Source organism: Anser brachyrhynchus, assembly GCF_964034855.1.
Source record: "Anser brachyrhynchus genome assembly, chromosome: 2".
Lineage (NCBI taxonomy): Eukaryota > Metazoa > Chordata > Aves > Anseriformes > Anatidae > Anser > Anser brachyrhynchus.
Genome location: NC_137695.1, coordinates 58,838,815 through 58,862,248, shown reverse-complemented (window position 1 = coordinate 58,862,248; position 23,434 = coordinate 58,838,815). Strand labels below are relative to the sequence as shown.

Here is a 23,434-nt window from a genome sequence, read left to right as displayed (position 1 = left end):
CCTGTCACTGGTGTTAATGGAGAAAAGGTCTCCTGCCTCTCGACACCCCCTCACGAGGAAGTTGTAGACTGTGATGAGGTCTCCCCTCAGCCTCCTCTTCTCCAGGCTGAACAGGCCCAGTGACCTCAGCCGTTCCTTGTACGTCTTCCCCTCCAGGCCTTTCACCATCTTCGTAGCCCTCCTCTGTACACTCTCCAACAGTTTCATGTCCTTTTTGTACTGTGGTGCCCAGAACTGCACACAGTACTCGAGGTGAGGCCGCACCAGCGCAGAGTAGAGCGGGACAATCACCTCCCTTGACCTACTAGCGATGCCGTGCTTGATGCATCCCATACTACCATACCACATAGGTTGAGTTTGTTTTGAAATTTCAGATTAGTTGTGTGTAAGTTATTTAAACACTTCTGATTTATAATTGATGATTCCAAATGAAATTAAAACAGAAAAGATCTAGGAAAGGAATACTATTTACTGACATTCAAAGGTACTTTAAATACATATTTTGGGTTTTAAGAAAACAACAGCCTTGTGTTGATTATAGAAAGAAAAAAAAAGGAGCAAGAAACTAACTTTATGTGAATGCAAAATTATGATGGAATGCTAAAAAGCATTCTGGATCTCTAAAAGTACCAGGTTTTTCTCCAATATCCTCATAAAACAACAGCAACAATACAATGCACTTGGAGTTTCTTCTCGTCTTTGCATTTCAACATGTTTTTATAAACACTAATTAATTAAACTTCAAAAGGCTCCTGTGAGATACTGTAGGTATTATTATACCTATTAAACACATATAAACCAGAGTTACAATGTTTAATTATATTCACAGTTGTTTCTGTTCAAATTGATTTTCCTCTCTAAAAGAAGATGCTGATTGTCTATTACTTTTAGAACAGGTTTTTATGAGTTCAGTTTTTAATAGGCAACATTTCACTGCACCTATGCTTGCAAATGCATTTACTCATTTAGGGCTTAAAAAAGCCCCAATATATTCAATCAAAAGCTGGTAACATACTGCATAAACTTAGACAAACAAGCCTCAAACCCAAATCAGGAGTAACCATGGAAAAAGGCACACTGATCTCACCAATAGTCTCTTTTTTCCTGGTTGCAGTTTTGGTAACTTCCCAACCAAATTCAAAGGTAACAAGCAGCTCCCCCTAATCTAGGCCGTTCTGAAATAGCTAGCCCCAGGAAAATATTCTCCTAACCCCCAAAGACTGACAATATACAGGGAAATACACAAATACACCAAAGAAGTGTTTGTGTCTTTTCAGTTTTAACTGTGGATGGTTCCATTATTCAAACAAGTTAATTATCTGCTCTTTTGGATATTCTACCCTCCTCACATGAAGAGCACCCATGATGGTTTACATCTGCAGTGAGCACTGCATGTTGTATATTATTACATTACATGCAGCCAAGGACAATGCAATCAGGCACCATTTCATACTGCTGCCGGTAGCTCACATAGCTACATATAATCACCAAGACTGGAAAGATCTTCAAGCCTAACTGTCAACCTGAACTGCTGAGTCCCATCACTAAACCACGTCCCTTAGTGCCATGACCACACATCTCTTAAGTACCTCCTTGGATGAGGACTCCACCATCCCCCTGGTAAGCCCGTTCCAATGCTTGACCATCCTCTCCATGAAGAAAATGTTACAACCAATACCGAACAAAACCTGATACTATCTCAGTCCAATGTACTCCAAAGTGAAATTGTGCATTGCAGAAAGCAGCACTTTTTCATCACTTTTTGATTTAGCACTGTTCAGTTTTGCTGAGTATTCCCTGCTGGCTACTGAGTCTGCATTTCATCCAAGTTCCAGAAGAACAAGATGTATTTAGTAATTATCTAACTGTAATAACCAACTGCTAAGTCTTTCAAGAGCAGACAGAATAATGAATATGTATGCGTTCCAAAACTAAAACATGCAAAGCAATACAATTTTACTAATAATTAGCTTTGCTTTGATATAAAATGTCATGCAATTGTATCAGGCGACCTGCATCAGTTAGACTGAAGGATTTGATTTACTGCTTTTGATTGTTCAGGAAGCAAATTCTCTATGGAGAAAAATCTGCTTTGATTTGCCTCTGAGAATTTGGAGCTCCCATGTAATTATCACTGTGATTGTCATTCCCAGCCAGATTAGTGACAGTGGAGACTAAAGTGTCATCTCTAGGCTATGGCAGAAACTATATATTTGAATCAGCTCCTACTACCTCCAGCAAAGTTGATCTGACAAGGCAGAAAGTCTAAAATACTAAGTACCACAATTCCGTGCATTTTTCTTTCCAAGACAAAATACTGCATTTTCAAGCAATAGGATGATTTTTATTCTGAAGAAGAACTATCAGCAGCAGCTTGAAAATTTCCTGCTACTGCCTTACATTAGCTGAACAACTCATTAGGGGACAGGAGCTTCACCATCAGCTTCAACATCAGACAGGAACATTCCCATCAGATTTTCAGTTTATAACTGTGGTGGTTTTACTCTGCTGGGCAGCTGAGCTCCACTAAAACCGCTCTCTCACTCCCCCTCCTCAAAGGGAAAGGGGGAGAAGATACAATGAAAAAGGGATCAATGGTTGAGATAAGGACAGAGATGTCACTCAACAGTTATCGTCACAGGCAAAAAAGTCTCAGCATAAGGAGATTAATTTATTACCTATTACTAACAAGCTAGAGAAGTGAGAAACTTCAAGCAAACTAAAAACACTTTCCCCCCATCCACACTCTTCCACCTCCTCTGCCTGAGCAGTGCACGGGAGTGGGGGCTGCGGTCAGTCCCTGACTCTTCATCTCTGCCGCTCCCTCACGGTCACTCTCTGCCCCTGCTCCACATGGGGTCCCTCCCACGGGATGCCATCCTTCCCGAACTGATCCTGCGGGGGCTGCCCACAGGCAGCAGCTCTTCAAGAACTGCTCCCACACGGCTCCGTACCACAGGGTCCATCCCCCAGGAGCAAACTGCTCCAGCACGGGTCCCCCACGGGCGGCAGCTCCCCCCAGACCCCCTGCTCCTGCGTGGGCTCCTCTCCACGGGCTGCAGCTCCGGCCCGGGGCCTGCTCCTGCGGGGGCTCTCCATGGGCCACAGCCTCCTCCAGGCCACATCCACCTGCTCCACCGGGGGCTCCTCCACGGGCTGCAGCGTGGAGATCTGCTCCGTGTGGGACCCATGGGCTGCAGGGGGACAGCCTGCTCCACCAGGGGCCTCTCCACGGGGTCCCTTTGGAGCTGGCTGGAGCTGGCTCTGATGAGACATGGGGCAGCTGCTGGACTCTTCTCACAGAGGCCACCCCTGTGGCCCCCCACTACCAAACCCTTGCAACATAAACCCAATACAATAACACAGGAAGTTACTTCATTTCACTCATTACCTATCAATCTCTCATCATGAGGAACTCTATTCCTGATGCTTAGGACTTTTCACTCTCCTGCTAGGAACAGCAGAAGAAGGATCCTTCCTGCCTTGAAGGATCTGTCATTTCTCTACCTTTCTGCCCAGGACACAGGACTGACAATTGTCAGTGTCTGTAACTTTCACGTCATGGGCTGTTTCTCTTCCAATTGTTTATACCTAAATGCTGAGGAAACAAAGCAATTTAGGCTACTGAAGCATAGAGAACAGGCAAGTCTGGGATGTAGATGGCACAACATTTGCAACACAAAATAACACTACAAAAAGGAAAAGTTACATCAGAAGCACCACTTTTTGACTAGACACCATACCTCCTTGAGATCAATCTGGGTCTCCCTGTGGGTCATCTGGGATCACCTGGTATATTAAACTCATTCAGGAGTTTAATTTTGGGAAACAAGCTTTCTGCCAGAGTTAGGAGGTGCAAGCAAAAGAAAGGCATGAGTTACTGCAAGCAAAATATAACATTAATTTCCTGAAGGTAGATTCCTCTGATTGTTTTATAAACAAGTACCCCTGATAGTCTGAACCCTTCATCCCATATATATTTAAGACCTGTCTACGCTTACAAACATGTCTTCCATCTACATCATGAGTTTCCATCTTTTTTTTCCTCCTGTCTCGTCTTGAAGAGTAAAGACTGCATAGGTCCCAGACACAAGGGGGGAAAAAAGTAAAAGGAAAAAAGAAAAACTGATGTCCATACTACTTATGTTCTGCATATGGGAAAAATTCACAATGCCATACCCTTTGCTTTTTGTTTTCTACATTAGCTCTGTAATGCTTTAGTCAAAGCATTCATCTGAAAATCAAATGGAAGGGAGTAGAAGGTTCTCTCTTGAATGGTGATGGCTAAATATGTGGATGCAAAGGATATCATCCACATGATTTTCCCTGGAAGCAAGGTGTTAAAATACCAGCACCTTACAGAGATGTGAAAAATAATACATTTTGCTTCCTATGCATAAATTCAATTATCTTTCTAAATTCAAAGTTGAAATACTTGATAGATTTAGATGCGAACTCATGACAATGCAGTTCAAGACAAACAGGTTCCTGAAATTTTAGTTACTATACAACAGGCCAATGATCACAAGAATGATCACTCAAGCTGAAAATTATGACATCAAATGAAGCCTCAAAAGTGGCATTTCTTCCAGAATAAAATATAACCCGTCAACGTTGGATTTTGTTACTAGAATGTGCAAATCTGCTTCGCTTACCTTCCTTTTCCATCACCCTGTATATAAATGTTATGTAGTAGCATAAAAGCCGGAGTTAGAATGGCTGCAGTAAGAATTCTGCAACCTTATGCTCCTGCCAGCTGCTAGTATATCTGCAGCAAAATAAAGAGACATTACAGCCTTTAGAAAGCACCATCAAGTGGCTATTATACAGTAGTTTTACCTTTCAAGCCAGTGATGCAACATGCCAAGAAGGTACCCACCAAACATCTGATCTGCACTTTCAGTCCTAAAACTGATTTACATAAAAACTACAACTCTAAAAAGCAACATGGGCTAGACATAAGCCTTGTTCATGACTACATCCAGTTCTAAAGCATTCCCTCTGAGCCAGCTGAGATCATGTACATCAGAGAAGATACAAACAGGCTCAATTTGAAGAGAACTCAGTTATTTCTCAAAGAGGGCTTAAGGAAAATGGTAAAGAGTTTCCACCTGTCAGGTGAACTGCTAAGAATCCACTTGTGGTCAGTAAACACAGTTTAACAAGAGTAGTTAATGAAAGATCGACTTCCCAAGGCATAATGGATATTATTTTCAGTTATGTATACCTGGACTCCTATGGCTCAAGGTTTAGGTCACCTTGTAGCTGCATATCCTTTTACACCAAGTGCATTTACTTCCCAGGCTGCGAAGCAGAATCTATAATTATATCAGCTCTGCTAAAAATTCTGAAAACTCAGGGGAGAAGAAGGGAAGCTGACTTGTTCTCTGCTTGACACTCCATGCTTTGGGCCCATAAACCCACTTCCTAATGTCTGCAGATCCGCAATGCTACCTTTAGAAACCTTAACTAGAAATCAAGTTTTCAAGTAAAGGAGCAAAAGTCCTCCCATGACATCTTTGCAGCTAAAGTCCATTAAAATGCTGAGGCAGACTCTCAATTGCCAACCGAGTTTGACAGTTCAGCAAGCAATCCAAGGTTGTATTTTACAGCTGCCCAATACTGCAATAGCAGAAAGAGGCTAGAGATGTTTAAAAAAAAATGTGGCAGGTTAGATCTTTTCAACAGAGATAAACACATATTATTGCCATGGTGCAGGCAGTTCATTGTGCTAGGGAATGCCTTCTGAAGAAGCGCATATAGTTGTAGTCCTCTGTCCAAACAAAGGACAATTTAAACTGAAATGATGAGCCCCTAATCTGGGCAGAGGAAAAAACAGCTGTGAAGAGGAGGCCAAAAGGAGGAAAATACCCTTTCTCTGGAGGAAAAAGAGCTACATATTCTAGGGGTCAAAAGAGCACAAAAGCAGCCACTGCTGTCAATCCAAGGATTTATCCTAGTGGGATACTGAGATAGGAGCCTCAGGTAAGGGTTGATAATGGATACTTAGGAAAGAACTTTAAGACAGGGCAATGTGGAGCAGTATTTCCCACAGCACACCCTTCCTCAAAGGACAAACATCTGTACCTTCGGTATTTCTTGAGATAGAGACTGTATCACTGTGTTTACAGGCTTGTTCTTCCATAATTTTGTCATTTTTTTTTTCCTAACTCCATTTATATTTCTGGTCCACACAGCATCCTGTGGCAGTGAGTTACACAGCTGAGCTCCACGTTACATAGAGGACTCCAGTCAGGGATCGCGCAGTGTGCTTGCTTGGGGGAGCAGACTTCAACCAAACAAGCCATAGCTCTAAAATTCCCACCTACACAACCTCTTTAGGTTCAGAGATGGACACAGCAAACAACCAACAGTTGACCAAATGTTTTAAGAGAAAGGCAGTATCTGTAAATATAATTTTACTAGACACACTTTGAAAATAGCAACTATGTACAATATTAAATACATTAAAAAAAAAAAAAACCAACAACCAACCAACCAAAAAAAAAATCTTTTATCCTAATTAATTCCTATCATTATAAAAACCAAGCCAGAACCCAGAATACCAGTATTCCTACCTTTTGATTAGCTTCATTTATCTCAGGTAAGACAAATGCTCTGTGATTCAATTTCCTCAATGAAGAGAATGGGAATGTCGTATTTTCTCACTACAAAAATGTATTCCAGATTAGGTAATGCACTTAGTTTTTGTAAAGCATCTATATAGACTGCTAATGGCAGGTGCTATACAAGTGCAATGAATTATTTCCTTATGTTTCTCCACTTCCTCCTCTGTGAACCCTTTTATTAGCAGATGCAGCTGGGAGCTAAATACACTGGTGACTCTGACTGACTGATGTGGTACTGTTTATGCAAGTAAGCAGCAAGAAACACTAAATCAGAGCATAAACAAATCTTAGGCTAAATGTACAGATGAAAACCTAGCACATACTAAAAATTGTATGTTCCTGAAATTAGTATTCAGTTGGTAAAGATCCCATTTTTATTTTCTGGTTTAACTTTCAAATAATTTCAGTACTAAAGCAAAACTGCAGACTGCACAGGGAGAAAATACTGAAATGGTTATTTTCCCCAAATTTAGAAACCATCTGTTTTGAAGTTCTGTTTGGCTAAGCAAATTACAGGACTCACAGACCAGCTAAGTGCTGAAACATATATAAAATACCTTTTCTCCATTGCAGGAGAGGAATGTCTTTAGCTGAGCTGTTTTGCATGGTACCTCCAATTTATCCCTTCTCAATTCACTCTGGCATCTGTGTTGCTGGTGCTAGGGTAACAATCTCATCAGGGTGCTCAACAAAGGTTAATGCTGACAATAGACTGGCAGCACTTGATGTGTAAGCAAACAGGACTACCATTTCACTTGCATCTAAAAGGTCAACAAAACAGAACCTAATTCACTTCTTTCATACAAGCCCAAGGGCAGGCACATGACAGAAAAGCCAGCAAGTTCATTGTCAGGTCTACAATGCCATAGGAAAACTAACTGATTTCAGCACTGCAGGTGAAGTGATGTAAAAGAAATAGAGCAGGGATCAGGGGCTGCTAATGATCAGGGGCTTTTCTTTGGCAATATCCTGCTTATTTTTTCCTCAGTGAATAGAATAGAACAATTTATGCAGAATGAAGACTTACCCTGTAATTTAATTACCACAGGTTACTTTTTGCATTGTATGATGCACAAAATGCTGATATTAAACTCAAGCTGCTGCAATAAAAATCCCTTTAATTTAATCTCACTACCAAATGTTGTTGCTGTGATTAATAATTAGCAAATGGCAGGTGACAAATCAAATAGAATTATAGCGTCATTCAGATTACATGAGCCTCTTATTCCACCCTGTTTTTCTAGCAACGTACTTGTTTGTCATCTTGTTCCCATCCACTTCCAATTATCCAAATGTACTTGTTCTGCCCAAAATGGTACTTACAATGTGGCTCTATAAACATTTGGTACAATGGCCCTCAAATACTGCACTGTTAGTGTCTTGCAGACATTACTGATCTATGGGGCAGGAGTTACAAAGGCTGGCCTTACCGCGAGGAGACAGGATGCTGGAAAGCGGAGAAGAGAGGCAGGAACTGTGAAAGAGTAATGCATGAATGAAGAGAAACAGCATCTCCTCTTGGGAGTAGTGGATCAGTGGGTCTTCCTCACCCAAAGACATCACTTGGCAGTGCTCAGCCTCTCCATGTGCACTTTCAAACTCTCTCCTATTAACCCTGCTTCCCTGCTGCACATGTGTGCAGGCTCTGAAACCCAGCTGGAAGAAGCTTGGTGCTGAGCCCTTTGATATTAATGGCAAAGTTCATTCAGGTAACAGCTCTGTGGTTATCCCAGCCTACAATATTGGCCCTGTATACTCTTTAAAATATTACAGTTTGAATTCATATTCAATACATCATCATCTTGCCAACAGACTCCATCCTTGCTGAGGAAGAAAGTGTTTACAGCAGTATATAATGATAAACATATAAAGCCATCATCAATCATTCATCAGTTACAATTACCATTTGCATCCATTTATCTAATCACAGTCTGCAGTAACTGCTGCACTTAAGCAGTTCAAAACCACTTTAAAGATGGAAATGTTGAGGATAACTACTGCATAATTACCTTCACATTTTGTAGCACTCTGCTAACTCATATTTCTGTCCCTTTTCGGGTTTAATGTATATTAAATAAAGAGGAATTATTATTTACATACACCCCCACTCACCTACACACTCACATGTACTGACTGTGACAGTGCAGGTGAGAAATAGCAGAGTAGTCTCATAAACCCAATTTAATGCGCAACTTCAGCTGTCTCAGACACTTAGCCTCTCAGTCCATCTCCGCTGCTACTTTAAATACACTGTACTTCACATCTAACTATAACAAAAAACCAAAACCCACCACCAGTACCTACAACAACAACAAAAAAAACCACACAAAAACCAACCTCCTGTCTTTTTTCTCTCCCCTTCTCCTCTGCAAGATCACCTGCCAGAAAATTATTTCCTACCTGTCCTGGATGTCAGAATTCATTCTCAGCCCTCCCTTCCCATTTCTCTTTTTCATTCCCACTAATCTGAAGATGACAAACACTGGTCCTGAAGTACTGAGAGCTTAAAGGTCAGATAACTTCCAGTGTTCAAAAGCTATACCAAAGAGGACAGAAAACGATTTGTTCTGCAGTGCCTACAATAACTTAATTTGCTATATGACAAAAATAATGGATTGTTGAAGGTGGAAGGAATTATATTTGTGTATTCTTCCACTTCTTCTGTCTTCTTCTTAAAATACGATAATATCTAACTTTCTACACCAAAATGGATGCTTGTCTGAAAAGCATTCTAAAGTTTTTTGGGGTTCAATCCAACTCTCCTCGCAACACCAAAACCGTGATTCCCACCAGCCAACCACACAAACACACAACTGCTACTTCACAGAATCACAGAATGGTTTGGGTTGGAAGGGACCTTAAAGACCACCCAGTTCCAACCCCCTGCCATGGGCAGGGACACCTCCCACCAGACCAGGTTGCCCAAGGCCCCACCCAGCCTGGCCTTGAACACCTCCAGGGATGGGGCATCCACAGCTTCTCTGGGCAGCCTGTGCCAGTGCCTCACCACCCTCTGAGTGAAGAATTTCCTCTTAACCTCTAATCTAAATCCTACCCTCTTTTACATTAAAACCATTCCCCCTTGTCCTGTCATTATATGATTGAGCAAGAAAATCACTCTCCATCTTTTTATAAGCCCCCTTTAAGTATTGAAAAGCTGCAATGAGGTCTCCCCAGAGCCCTTTCTTCTCCAGGCTGAACATCTCCAGCTCTCTCAGCCTTTCTTTGTAGGAGAGGTGCTCCAGCCCCCTGATCAACTTCGTGGCCCTCCCCTGGACTCGCTCTAACAGCTCCACATCCTTCTTGGGCTGGGGGCCCCAGAGCTGGACGCAGCACTCCACGTGGGGCCTCACAAGGGCAGAGCAGAAGGGGACAATCACCTCCTTCCACCTGCTGGTCACTGTTCTGTTGTTGCAGCAGGATGCAGTTGGCTTTCTGGGCTGCAAGCGCGCACTGCTGGCTCATGTCGAGCTTTTCATCCACCAGAATTCCCAAGTCCTCTGCAGGGCTGCTCTCAGTGAGTTCTCCTCCCAGTCTGTGCTCACGTCTGGGATTGCCCCAACCCAGGTGCAGCACCTTGCACTTGGATTTGTTGAACCTCACTAGGCCCACTTCTCTACTTAACAGCTTTTTCTACAGCATGTGATTAAGGAAAAACATCAGAGGACCTCTTTGCGGCATTCTTAGATAGTTGTCTAAACAAAACAGCCCACAACAGTCTAAGCTTCTAAGAGAAAGTCAGTAACGGGTGCTGTTGGGCAAGCCTAGCCTACAGACACTGGAGATTACAGCAGCAATGGGTGAGTGCACAAACCACCTCCCATTTGGCATCGTGGGGGACAGAATCGATTTCTGCAGGAGCAGCAGTTGAGAGAGCAGGAACCGCAGCCCTGCACTTCAGCAAGAGTGCTCCGTCAGCCCTCCAGGCTCTCGAACCTCTTGACGCACAAGCTCTACATCCTCATGCTCCAATTCTGCAGACATCCGCTAAACACTCTCCAGCTATGAATGTCAACTGTGCTGTGACAAAAAAAGACCCAACAAAAATAACAAAAAAATCCACATTATGTATGGAGTGCAGGCTGCACAACCTATTCTGTAGATGGCACTGTATGTTAAACAATGATTTTCTTCTCTTTCCACAGTACAGTTTCTGAGGAAAATAACCCAAATGAAGCCTCTAACACAATACAGAATATATATTTATTTACAATCAGTAATCTTTTCATGGTATTACCTTTCAACTGCAACTCCACAAGTTATCTCCTAATTGCAATAAATTATCTTTATTCCTGAAGTACAGAACTACCGGGCAGGACAAGGTGCACTGTACAGATGCAGAGTAATAGACAGCCCCTGCCCCAAAGAGTTAACAAGACAAACAATAAGAGAAGAGACACAGCAGACTAATGAGAGCTAATGATGTGTTCCAACCCTGCTGCTGGTCCCCAGCCTGTTGTGCTACCCACTGAGTCAGCAAGTGGTGCTGTGTGCCATGGTAACTATTAACTTTTTTTTTTAAAAGGCTGTCTTCATTATTAGGAACTTCTGAAGGGTTTGTTGAAAATGGCATCAGAGGAGGTATGCCACAAAACTGGCAGAGAAATTCTGGAAACACTGGTGCAAAACCAAGATTGACAAACAGCATGTGAATCATTATCCTGGCAAGTTAGAAAATGGCATAAAATGAAAAAAAAATAATTTCACAATAGCTAGTAAAATTCTTCAGGAATTCAGCTGGGACACTAAAGTAATTCCTGTAGCATTAAAAGGAATACAAGTTAATCTCATGATTCACTGACAACAATGTTTGCCTGAGGTATATGAGATGTAAAATTAATTGCCAGCAGGAAAGGTGCCAAAAATCTAAGTCTTAAACATTTCAGGTCTGTTGTAGAACTATACTAACATAAGCATGTAGGGTAACAAAAACCTGCATGATAGAGCAAGTGGCACATGCAGTTTCTGAAGAACCAAACTGCCTTCCTCGTGTATGCTGCAAATGAACAATACAAATCTCTACATATGCTCCTAACAAAAAGCTGTCTTTCAGAGTACTGCCAGTGTTGATCTGCAGTTATCAAAAAACTGGTTGCAGGCTGTTGGAATGTTACAAGGTAAACACATCAACCCTTTGTGTTTTAACATAAAAAGGAATGATATTGAATTATTCTTCTACAACTAGGATTGTGTTGATGTTAATATTTCATTCCAGTTCATGACATGATGAAAATTTTCCCTGCTCTCTAGTGAGTTTCTTGCATTGTTTGTATAAACAGTCAGTCTGGACTGAATTTTAATCTGGATTGAAAATCTTGCTCTACGTATGGCAGACAAAGCCACAAGAGTATGGTACGGTTTTAGCATTGTAAAAAAAGCAAACACACAAATTCACATCCACTGTGGTTGATTCACGTAGTCCTGAGTGTCTTGTTCTCTTACAACTCTGCAGACGTACCATATTCTGGTGCTTTTAGCAATTCCAATGAAAAATTTACGACTGTTTAAAAAAACCTGGTACGTATCCAGAACCCTTTTCTTCCAGAATTCTCTCATGAAAGATTTACTAGCTGCATGGATCTGACAGCTGTATTGGTAGGATACCACATCTGTTGAACTACAGGTAAAGGAGCCACATGCAAGAAATATTTGAAAGTCATTTGTCTTTCCGTGTCTCCATACTTTGCCCAGACAGCAAAATCGGGAAGAATTCATGTAAATTACTACAGCCAATCAGTAATACATAAAAAATATGCAGAGCTAGAAAAGAAAGTTTTATAACATTAGAGAGTGAGAAGAGATATTCAAACAGGAACCAGCACTGACAGCTAACCCCGGAGACTGAGATTAAAGTTGCTATCACCTTATTTTACATATAGAAAAGCCACTTCAGGCATTTTTGAAGGTTATATCTCCCGCTGCAGAGTTTGACTTGTAGTAAGTACTTCTGCCCATGTTTAGCTTTACACACTGAATAATCCCCTTATATTTCATGGAACCAGTCACATGTGTGAAAATACATGGAAGGCTAAGTCTTCTGATAAGTCAGGGGGTTCAGTTATCCTAGTTTTGTGAAGGAAAAGACGGAGGTACTTCCAGATTACCATACTATTATTAAAGACAGTGTGTATTTTTTCCATTAATTCCACAAGCTCAATATTAAGCTCTAATGATTCCATAAAACATGAATTCTTCAATATACATTGGATATAAAGACTACAGGAAGATAAGGTGAGCATGTAAGGGTTTTATAATAATTATTTGAGGGATAAAATTTGAAAAGATACTTGTTTGTATCAAAGCTATTCATAAATTGCAGAGGTCAACTGAAGCTCATCTTATTCACAGAATGGCTTGGGTTGGAAGAGACCTTAAAGATCATCCCGTTCCAAACCCTGCCATGGGCAGGGACACCTCCCACCAGACCAGGTTGCCCAAAGCCCCATCCAGCCTGGCCTTGAACACCTCCAGGGATGGGGCATCCGCAGCTTCTCTGGGCAACCTGTGCCAGTGCCTCACCACCCTCTGAGTGAAGAATTTATTCCAAATATCTAATCTAAACCTACCCTCTTTTACTTTAAAACCATTCCCACTTGTTCTGTCACTACATTCCTTGATAACGGGTCCCTCCCCAGATTTCCTGTAGTCCCCCTTTAAGTACTGGAAGGCCACTGTAAGGCCTCCCTGGAGCCTTCACTTCTCCAGGCAAAACAAACTCAACTCTCTCAGTCTTTCTCCATCAGAGAGCTGCTCCAGCCCTCTGAGCATCCTTGTGGCCCACCTCTGGACCCGCTCCAACAGGCCTATGTTTTCTTTATGCTGCTGACCCCAGAGTGAAACACTTTACTCCAGGGGTTAAAGGTTAAAACGTCTTAAATCACACAATGGATTGCCTCCATGCCAGACATGCTTGATGCACCTTACATGTGTGTTAGACAACATTTTTTAATTTAAAACTTTTCTGTTTGTTACAGAACAAAATAATGTAATACATAGGAAGAAAGCATGTTTTTGTGTGTGTGTGTGTGTGTTTGTGTGTGTGGGGGAGGAGGAGAGAGGTTTGGCTAAATTTCTTGGAATGAAATCTAAAATTTGACATGTAAAACAAATGCAAAACTGACCATGCTTCATCTTCAACTGACTAGATTGAAATGACTATCTTCAGTAGTAAACCCTGTAATTATTATTATTATTAAATGATGACTGGAAATATAAAACCTGATAAAAAAACTAAATGTTAAATTTTAAGCTACCATCGTCCGATTTCAAAATACACTAAGGAAATAACCTGAAGAATACTGATTCATTAATGACACAATTTTTAATTCTACATTGTTTTCAGTACTTAATCCAGATTCATGACATCAAAGCTTTCTGTAATTATGTTCTTAAGCTCTATCTATGCTTTATACAATGGAAAAAAAAACCTCCAATATTTCTCTTCATAACCATTTTTTCCCCCCTCTGTTTCTATAAGCAAAACAAACCATATCGTTCTTTCCAACTCCTTTGCTTTAAATCAAGAAGCAAGCTCCTGATGAGTGTTCACGCAGCTGATTAGAAAATTGTCTTACAAACAGCATCATTAAGTGGCATGCCAATCAGCAGTGATACAGTGGTATTGCTGGTGCCTGTGTAAATTATAGAGTAATGCCTTATGCTTGGGAAACCTAAACGTACAATTCTGAGATTTCTTATTGGCAATTAGATTATAAACTCTGTGTTCTAATGCTTAACAGCATGAGAATATATTCATCACATACTGTATTTGTAGAATACAGAAAGGAAAAAAAAATCCTAATTGGAGCAGACTTTATGAAGAAGCTGTTATGAAGGAACCTCCGACACTGAAAGCTTATAAAAGACAAAGCTTTTTTTGAAGGAACCTGTCACAGAAAAATCTATAAGGACTATAGGATCTCTTGAACTCTATTCCACCCCCAATTACTTGGATTTACTATTTCTTTTACAACATGTACCACCACCAACATAAAATATATTAAAAATATTTGGACTTGTTTGAAAGATGTCAGTGGTTTTATCAATAATTTATTAAATACAAGAGAAAGCTTCAAAATATAAAAAACACAGCAAACACAGCTACCACATACTGACCCAGACTTGTGTTGATACGAGGTGACATGCTACACGCTTACCTGTTAATAGTTCATGGACTTACATGCACACACAAGATGATTCTTAAGAAATGTCAAGATTGCAAAGTCATAGACTTGGGACTTATGGGATGCCAGAATTAAGGTTTGCCTGTGAAATTTTAATTCAGGTTCTTCAGCATTCATCCTTTAATTACACACTCACATTAACCAAGTGGTCCAGACTCTTTCAGTAAACAGTGTTTGCTGAACTGACACATTTCAAGCCCTGATTCATTATAGGGCTTTATGCCTTATTTACTGCATAGATTTAAACAGCATTGAATGTGCGCATATTAAAATGCTCACAGACGTCTCTGTGGTGCTCAGTACAACAGAACTGATAATGCCATTGCACCTGCTCAAACGCTCCAGAGCAAAGGCACAAATTAATGACAACAGTGGGTGTCTTGGAGATGAAGCCACGGGTTTCATTTCTGAGTATCCTGTGCTTTGCAGGACCAAGGCAGAGCCCTCAGGAACGTCTGGGTGCTGAGCACCCCACTCAAGTACTGTGAGAAACAAATGTCTGAGATGCATGTTGATAATGCACTTGCTTGGAGTAAAATTATAGACAACTCTTGAATTGGTAGCCCTAAGAACGCAAGTGAAAGTCCTTCTTGTTGTTCCTTCTTGTTTTTAAGTCAAATGACTAATGCCATCTCTCGTCATTGGATCAATACCCAGCAAATCTTGTGGACAGGCATGTATCACCTGAGCTGACCAGTCTACTGACAGCAGAAGTAGGTTGTTATCCCTGGACAGCTGTGGAAAAAGAGGGATTACTACAGCAGAGAAATAACAAGACTGAGAAATGCTGTCCTCAATTCAGGGTTTCAAAAGCGAGTATGTCAACTGTCTACTTAAAACACCCGTTTTTATTTTCTCAGTCTCTGTGTTCATATCTTCCCATATTTTGATGTTATCTGTCCTTCCTTCTTCCCAAAACATGTCTCTACTCCCAGATGTGATCTCCTAGCATCCTGGTTTTCCCTCTCTGTTTCTCTTTTCTTGTTCCCTTCCTGCTGTTGCCCCGATTCCCTCATGTATATGCACGGCCCAAAAGATGCTGTAGCAAGACATGTATATATCTATTAGAAATTTGTATTTTCCAACTCACCTGGAAAAACAGATTTGCTTAGTGGTCTGTAATTGGTATGTACATCTAAAATTAATAGTTCCAGAACACACTGATTACAGTTAGTTGTTACTGGCTGATTAATTACACATTGGGATGCCATAAACAACTCACAGCCAAAACATAACTTTTTTGAAGTATTCAACAGTCAGTGATGGCATCCACCAGACTTCCATCCTCTCCAGAACTTCACACCACAGCAAGGAAAAATCTACCCCTTCTTCTTTTCCACAAACATCTAGTGACAAAAACTGGTAGAGAAAAAGGCCCCTCAGAAACAGTGTGTGATGTATTTGTAAAAGGTGCAGCGAATGAAGAATTGAGGTATAGTAGAGGGAATGGAACTGCTTGTCATTAAGATACAGGAACAGATCACTGCTGAGGATTTCCCCCCGTGTCATGTTTCTGGGAAGAAGAGATAAATCACATACACTCGTATCTACTAAATTAGAAAGCAAGAGTCAGTTCTGCTAACTACATGAACAACCCCCCAAAAATCCAAGTATCATGTTTGTTTGTTAACTGAGCCACCACAAACAAATACATCCAATTTTTTAAAAAATACTTCTAAAACTCTAGGAGATGCCAGACATGATTGATTTCTCCTCCTACTGGTCCTTGCCCTTTTACGGTTCTGCAGAGAACATTGGGAACTGGCAATAACTCACCACACGCCTCAGAGAGCTTTCTTGTGTTTGGAAATCTCTCGGCAGTGTGACATTTACATTCATTATGGCTGATTCTGGGCATTTAAATATGAAAACAATTAAAGCATATTTGCAAGGGATATGACAAATGAGCATTTGCACTCTGGCCAATTTTTCACTGACTTTCATTCAAATACACCATGATGTTTCATCTTTGCCTCTGCAATTGTCCAAATGAGATGATTTCCCAATATCCATATGGGCAGGTTGACTGATGAGAATGCCTTTAGAATTAAATGCCTTTAGTATAAACTCAAAGGTCTCTTTCTTGGACCAATTCTGCTTCCGCAACCACTGATGAGATTTCAGAGCCACCACTGAAATCCATAGAATTACCGTGCATTCACATCAATCTAAATGGTAGCTCCCTGCAGAGCTCTCTCTTCCCCAGAAAGGTGCTCAGTGTTTACAGTTCCTACCCTCCCTTTAGCAGCAGCAGGTTGTTTCTGATTTTCATGTGACTTTAGTATCCTTACTAATCAGCTGCAACTGAAGAGATGAGGACTATCTGTACCAAAATTGGTCTGAGCCAGTGCACCTCTTGTTTCGTATCTCCAGATCACATTTCCATTAGCAGAAGGGACTGAAGTAAAAGGGGGGATGCAATGGAAAAAAAAAAGTGTTTTGCTCCTTTGACAATCTTCTCACCTCTGTTATTAATGATGAAATTAAATTGTGCAGTTGCAGTGTGCCGTGGCAACATAGCTAGAGATAAATAAGTGCCTAGAGTTTACTTCAGGATGGTCTTAGGCTGTGGAGAGCCATCTGCTTTGTACACAGCTATGATGGAGAACTCTTTTTTCTTTTTTTTTTTTTTATATTCCATTCCCTTCCTGGCAATTACTGCCTGGCTCACATTATATTACATACATTATACATATAATACATATAATTATACATATAATATATTACATATATTATTAATATTACTGCCTGGATCACATATACACTTCCATGTCCTTTTAAAGAAGGCTGGGCTAACCTTAGTGCTGGTTTCTGTTCAGATCCAGGGTACTCATGAATCTTTCTGTAAGTGGAGTCCTACATCAGTAATGTCTCCAAACAGTGTGATCTGGAAGAGCACGCAGGTTTATCATGTTAAAACTGCTTTTCCAAACTGAATGCCAGGACCCTGCTACAGAAGAGCTGGAACCAAATCTCCCTCCCACTAACTCCAAACATTTGTTGAAATCTATGGAAATGGACTGAAAGTGTGACAGGAAGAACCTCAGGAGATCCTCACCTCAAGTCCCTTCACAAAGTTTGACAAAGGTTTTGAGCTGCTGTCCAGGAAAAAAATGCAACTACAGCTTTAGGGGCTAAGCCCAACTGAGCTGTGTTCATCGCTCCTTTAATGTATGCCAAATGATCTTTTTGGTTCAAAATCATTTCACGCAATGCTAAGCAATGCCCTCACTGTTGTCTTTTCTGACTTGCAGTAACCCAGTAGGATGCCAGACTGCCACCATCAGAACATCTGCTTTGTTGGAAAAGTATTTCAGCAGGCCTTGCCTTGTAATAAATGATGTGACCCTGGAAGGCAAACAGCAGCACTCCTGCAGGCAAATAGCTTGCAAAAGGTCAAAAACGCCCAGAGCTTTGGGAGCAGCAGCATCACTTCTGTCACTCTGCACTACCCAGGGTCTTAGCGCTGCAATGAATAGGGAAAAGATAAATTATCAAAGATCTGCAGACAGATCCCAGTTGATGGACTGGGAAGTCTTCTACCAGTGAAGAATGAGAAGAGAGGGAAGGACAGGAAAGCAGAGGGGAACAGTGAACAATTCAGCTGTGAAGCTTTTTCACTTTGCCGCTGAAAATGGACCTCCTCCTGCAAGTGCTGCTTAGTTTGCCTCACAGAATGAACTGGGGCAGCAAAGTGTGCCATATACACTATTTCAGTTATGAAACAGGTTAGAGTGCTTACAGAAACAGCTTTGCTAGATGCATAGATGTTCGTCTTAATTTATTGCGTTTTCCAGAACCGTCCCTCACCCTCTTTTTTTTTTTTTTTCCTTAGGGAGTTACTTCTTTTCTTTCATCTTTTAGTCTCTGCCTTTCTCCTAAAACATAAAAACCCACTGCTTTTGCAACCTGTTTGTCCCATCTGCAATGCCCAATGTCAACACAACTCCAATGTAGTGACAAAACAGTGCAAACATTTCACTTCTACTAACAAGGTAAACAGCATCAAAAGGATTTTGAATCCTGTTTTTCTACCTGTGAAGTTAGTTGTCAGTGGATGCTCTGCTGCTACAGTTAGAGGAAGAAGGTCTTGCTCCTGTTGTTATTGCTATTGCCATTTGAAGTGAAATGACTGGCATTCTTTTGAATTGGCAGCATTTTACAGCAATTTAACTTCCTGCCTAAAGAAGCCAATTTGCATGAAAATTATCTGGAAAGCACAATCATATACACACACATTTATATATATCTATATGGTGATATTTTCAGTACAGGCATGACATACAGCATATCAAAGGCCAGAGGGATGAAGAGTAAATTAGCTGGTGAGATTATTTTCTACAGTAATTTACTAGAAAAGGAACCATTTCTGAGAAAAGTCTACCATTACCCTCCAACCTCTTCTATGGTGAAAACTGCAGCTGATTTCTGCCTTCATTCTCATTCAAGTTCCATGAAAGCACCACTAAGGACCTAAATAAGCATGCTGGGTAATTCTGGCATTATTGGATTTTTCTTTACTTATTTATTAGGTATGGGAGCTGTTATCAGCAAGCAGCCAGGTGAGTCAAACTAGACAAAGCATTATCTGATTCCTGTGCTGTAAATCAGATTCTAATAGAGAAGAGATCTGTATCCCTTTGGGAGTGGAAAGAATATGTTTATAATGTGTTCTGAATGTGTGCTGCACAATAGCAAGTATGGATAAAAATATTTTCTCTAATCAATTTTCCACTTTATTCTCCAAGTTCTTTCACCCATAAGATGAGAACTAAAATGAATGTTCTGTTTTTGCCAACTAAGACATGCATGCATAAAAGCATGCATACATGTTGCATCCTCACACAGAAACACAAAAAAACTGAATTCTGCAATATTAAAAGTATAATCAAGACATCAAGTGCATTTGTTTCTGAGCTGGCAGAATAATTTACAGATCTCAGGTTTATCTAATTCAGCCATTAAAGTGAGAGCCTTGGTATCCTACTTGCAACCCCAATACAGCTTCTGTCTTAGGCATTTATCCTTGTCTTTTTCTATTCAGATGCTATGAAGTCTCATGACAGCACCTGTAGATTAGACACAGATAACGTTTGACTACCCCTTGAAGGTTTTACACATTTTAATCAGCAGAGTAATCCAGATATGCTCACAGAGAAATCTTTGTTAAACATTAAAAACCTTGATGCAAAGCCAGCTCTTTCTTTCACTGCAGTGTTATTTGAATTTTGAGTTGCTGGAAATTATTGCTTGCAAAAATGAGGGCTTCCCTCACACCTAACCTATCAATTTTCGACTGTTCAGACAGAACCAAAATTCTGAAAATAGTTTACAACCAAGGAACTTAAAAATATTTTGAGGACTCAAAAATTAGTTTAAAAACAAACAAACAAACAAACCTAACTTGTTAGATCACGTTCTATTAACTCCATGACAAAATGGGGAAAAAGGCTTGTCATATCGTATTTGGATTGAAAATTTCTTCCATGATTTACACACCAAAATATGAATTTATAACCAAATCACTTTATTCACTGAGGTTTATGAAAGTATGTCATAAAAATGCCATTAATAAGCAAACAGGGAAAGCACTGTTGCTCCCAGACGTCAGCATCAGTGCAGATATCCAGGTCAGACTTCAACGTCTTCTCATTCCCTTTTCTTGCCAGATGAGCCTTCACTTCTCTCCATTGCAAATTACAGGAGGACTAACAATTTTATAAGTAATAGCAGAAGGCAGCACAAAAGCCAGGAACACAATGAAAGCTAATATCAAACTTACATTATCTGAATATAAGGCTTATTTACTAGGAAAAAAAATGTGAGTCACAATTAATGACATGCTTTATTTGAGATATTGGTTTCCCTTTTGAGGATGCAACTACACTTCTATTTGTTTCATCAATATCTGAACAGTAACCTGATTCAAAATTTGTATTTGGATGAGTAAAGTTTAGCTCCAGTCACCTGGAAACAAGATCAATTTCAGGTTGTAATGGCTTTGGTGTCTCAGATAAATTAAATATCTTCAAGGAATAACAGATTATTTTTGGTTTTATTTATCTGTGATGATAATGCAGAGAAATAATTTCTTCATTTACGACCTGTGAGAAACACGAATACTGAGTCTGAAAGTATAGCCTGTAACAGGATGCAGCGTACACATCACTAAGGAAAACATAGTAAATGTCTGAGGTTTCCTCTAAGTGATGGAGAACAACAACGACTGGGAGAAGAAGGGATGGTGGTGTCATGTTAGCACAAAACAACAGTCACTTAAATACTTTTTTTTTGTCTTCCAGAAAAAAGAAAGACCGAATTAAGTGTAATAAAAATCCCAGTAGGTCCATATCTAGCTATGCCTCTTAGGAAACCAAGGAAGTCTAATATAGCATAATTAGAATGCTAAACATTGAAGAAACTGACTTCTCAAGCCAATCCTAGATATGAACTATTACTGCTTTTTACCACTGCACCTCATGTTCCCCTCAAACTGGTACAGGTAGACTAGTAAACCCTTTCTTCTTAAGGACGTGTGAAAAACTTTGTTTGAAAGAACAAAAATCTCTTTTTTTTTGGTATAGGCTGACATTTAGTTTCAACAAACAAAGGCAAATCATGATGTCAGGAGTAACAAAGCCATGTAATTTGTGATAGCAGACAGACCACCTTTAAAATTACCATCTTTCTAATCAGCACCTTGTAAAACTGATTAAATTTATGACATTAAACTCCAAAAAAAAATCTGATGTATCTAAAAAATAACCTGTTTTATAACTATTCAATTAAAACCACAAGAAAGGACTGTAGCCTCACAGAGTCCACCAGATTTTGATCCACAGCCTTTTACAAAGTGATAAAAGCTTCAAAGATGTTCTCTTCATTAATGTAAGGCTGGTTTGAGCTTCTTTCACCTCACTCTGCAGGGCAGACAATTCACTGAGAAATGGGTAGTCCCTCAGTGCAACTGGGCATAAAATTCATTGCACAACAGGAGAGGAGCAGATGAAGATCCAGTAACTTACTTGTCAACTATACTTAGTACAAATGAAAATATTTGACTTTTTCAACTTAAGAGAACTGTCCCTTACACCATACATTTAGCTCTCACAATCCAGTTTAAGAGACTAAAAACATCACTAGCCAGACAGCTCTCCATCCCTCCATCTGGCAAGTCTCTCATATCATGAAATTAATGCCATATTTGTATCTTTCATCATACTACTTAATTTCACATACTCAAATCCTCTGTGGAACAAGACACTCCCCAGACTAGCACATAGGCTGCTGGCCAGCACAGTGGGTAAACCTCAGATTAATCATCTGCCAACAGGGGCAATGCTCGGCAAACTCTGACAACCATGTGCCCTTTCTACACTTTCTACATGGAATAATAGCTCTAAAGTCTGGCCATGTACAGCAGACCGCAAGATCAGAGCCTGAAAATTACTGCTTTGCTTCCCTTAAGTTCTGACGAAACCCTATCTTAACATAAATAAACAAACAAATAAATAAATAAATAAAAATCCCATTATTTTCTTCAGTAAATACAGCCTGAATGACTCAGTGTGGGAAGAGAGAGCAGGTGGATGATTAGATCTTTTTTTCTGTTTGTCAAGAAACTTCCTTTCTCTACAGATAGATGTCCCAGTTCCAGACCAAACACGCTTTTCCCACTTTAGAATGAGAAAAAGAACCATAGAATCACAGAATGGGTTGGGTTGGAAGGGACCTTAAAGATCATCCAGTTCCACCCCCCTGCCATGATCAGAGACACCTCCCACCAGACCAGGTTGCCCAAAGCCCCACCCAGCCTGGCCTTGAACACCTCCAGGGATGGGGCATCCACAGTTTCTCTGGGCAACCTGTTCCAGTGCCTCACCACCCTCACAGTGAAGAATTTATTCCAAGTATCTAATCTAAACCTACCCTCTTTTAGTTTAAAGCCATTCCCCCTTGTTCTGTCGCTATAGTCCCTGACAAAGAGTCCCTCTCCAGCCTTTCTGTAGCCCACTTTAGGAACTGGCAGGCTGCTCTAACGCCTCCCTGGGGCCTTCTCTTCTCTAGGCTGAACATCCCCAACTCCCTCAGCCTGTCTTCATAGGAGAGGTGCTCCAGCCCTCTGATCATCCTCATGGCCCTCCTCTGGACTCACTCCACAAAAGAAAAAGATGTAATTATTCAGAGCTGACAAAAAGACAACATACATAAAGCATTTCAGGGGAAGTGACGTGGCTTTAATAATCGGTATCATGTTATTATTTGTCTGTTTTAACTTCAGGGCTTTTAACTAGGAGTTAGGCACTTGCAGCTTCCCCTCCCTGGAGAGCAATGTATCAAGATGGTAACGTATCATGACCCCAGCAAATGCTCTATTAAAACAGCACAATGACTCTCAAATGGAAAACACATTTCTGCCTGCAAAATCTCAGTTTTAAATATAACTCACTTTTTTTTTTTTTTTTTAAATTTCATTTCTAGAAACAAATGGCCTGTTAGGGATCCAGTGCCAAGCTCTGCCTTGCAAACACCCAAAGCCCTTCGGCACCGGCGAGGCTGGCATAAAGGCCGGGTTGGCCAGCAGTGCAGAGGTGTGCAGCTGTGACGACAAGCCCACCGCCC

The 23,434-nt window shown here is 40.5% G+C and overlaps 1 protein-coding gene across 37 annotated transcripts in view; it reads right to left on the bottom strand.

Moving 5' to 3' along the window:
• The window catches only part of TPK1 (thiamin pyrophosphokinase 1), a 329,004-nt gene that overhangs the window by 45,250 nt on the left and 260,320 nt on the right, over positions 1-23,434 (bottom strand). The window contains exon 10 of one of the 37 annotated variants that reach the window (XR_013946707.1): positions 17,610-17,699. The exons of 34 other annotated variants lie outside the window; for them this stretch is intronic. Coding sequence is in view for 2 of the 3 variants with exons in the window: in XM_080580515.1 (XP_080436641.1) it covers positions 6,601-6,668 (68 nt within the window). In the remaining variant the exon portion in view is untranslated. 2 more of the 37 variants (XM_080580515.1, XM_080580519.1) reach the window with 2 other exon arrangements.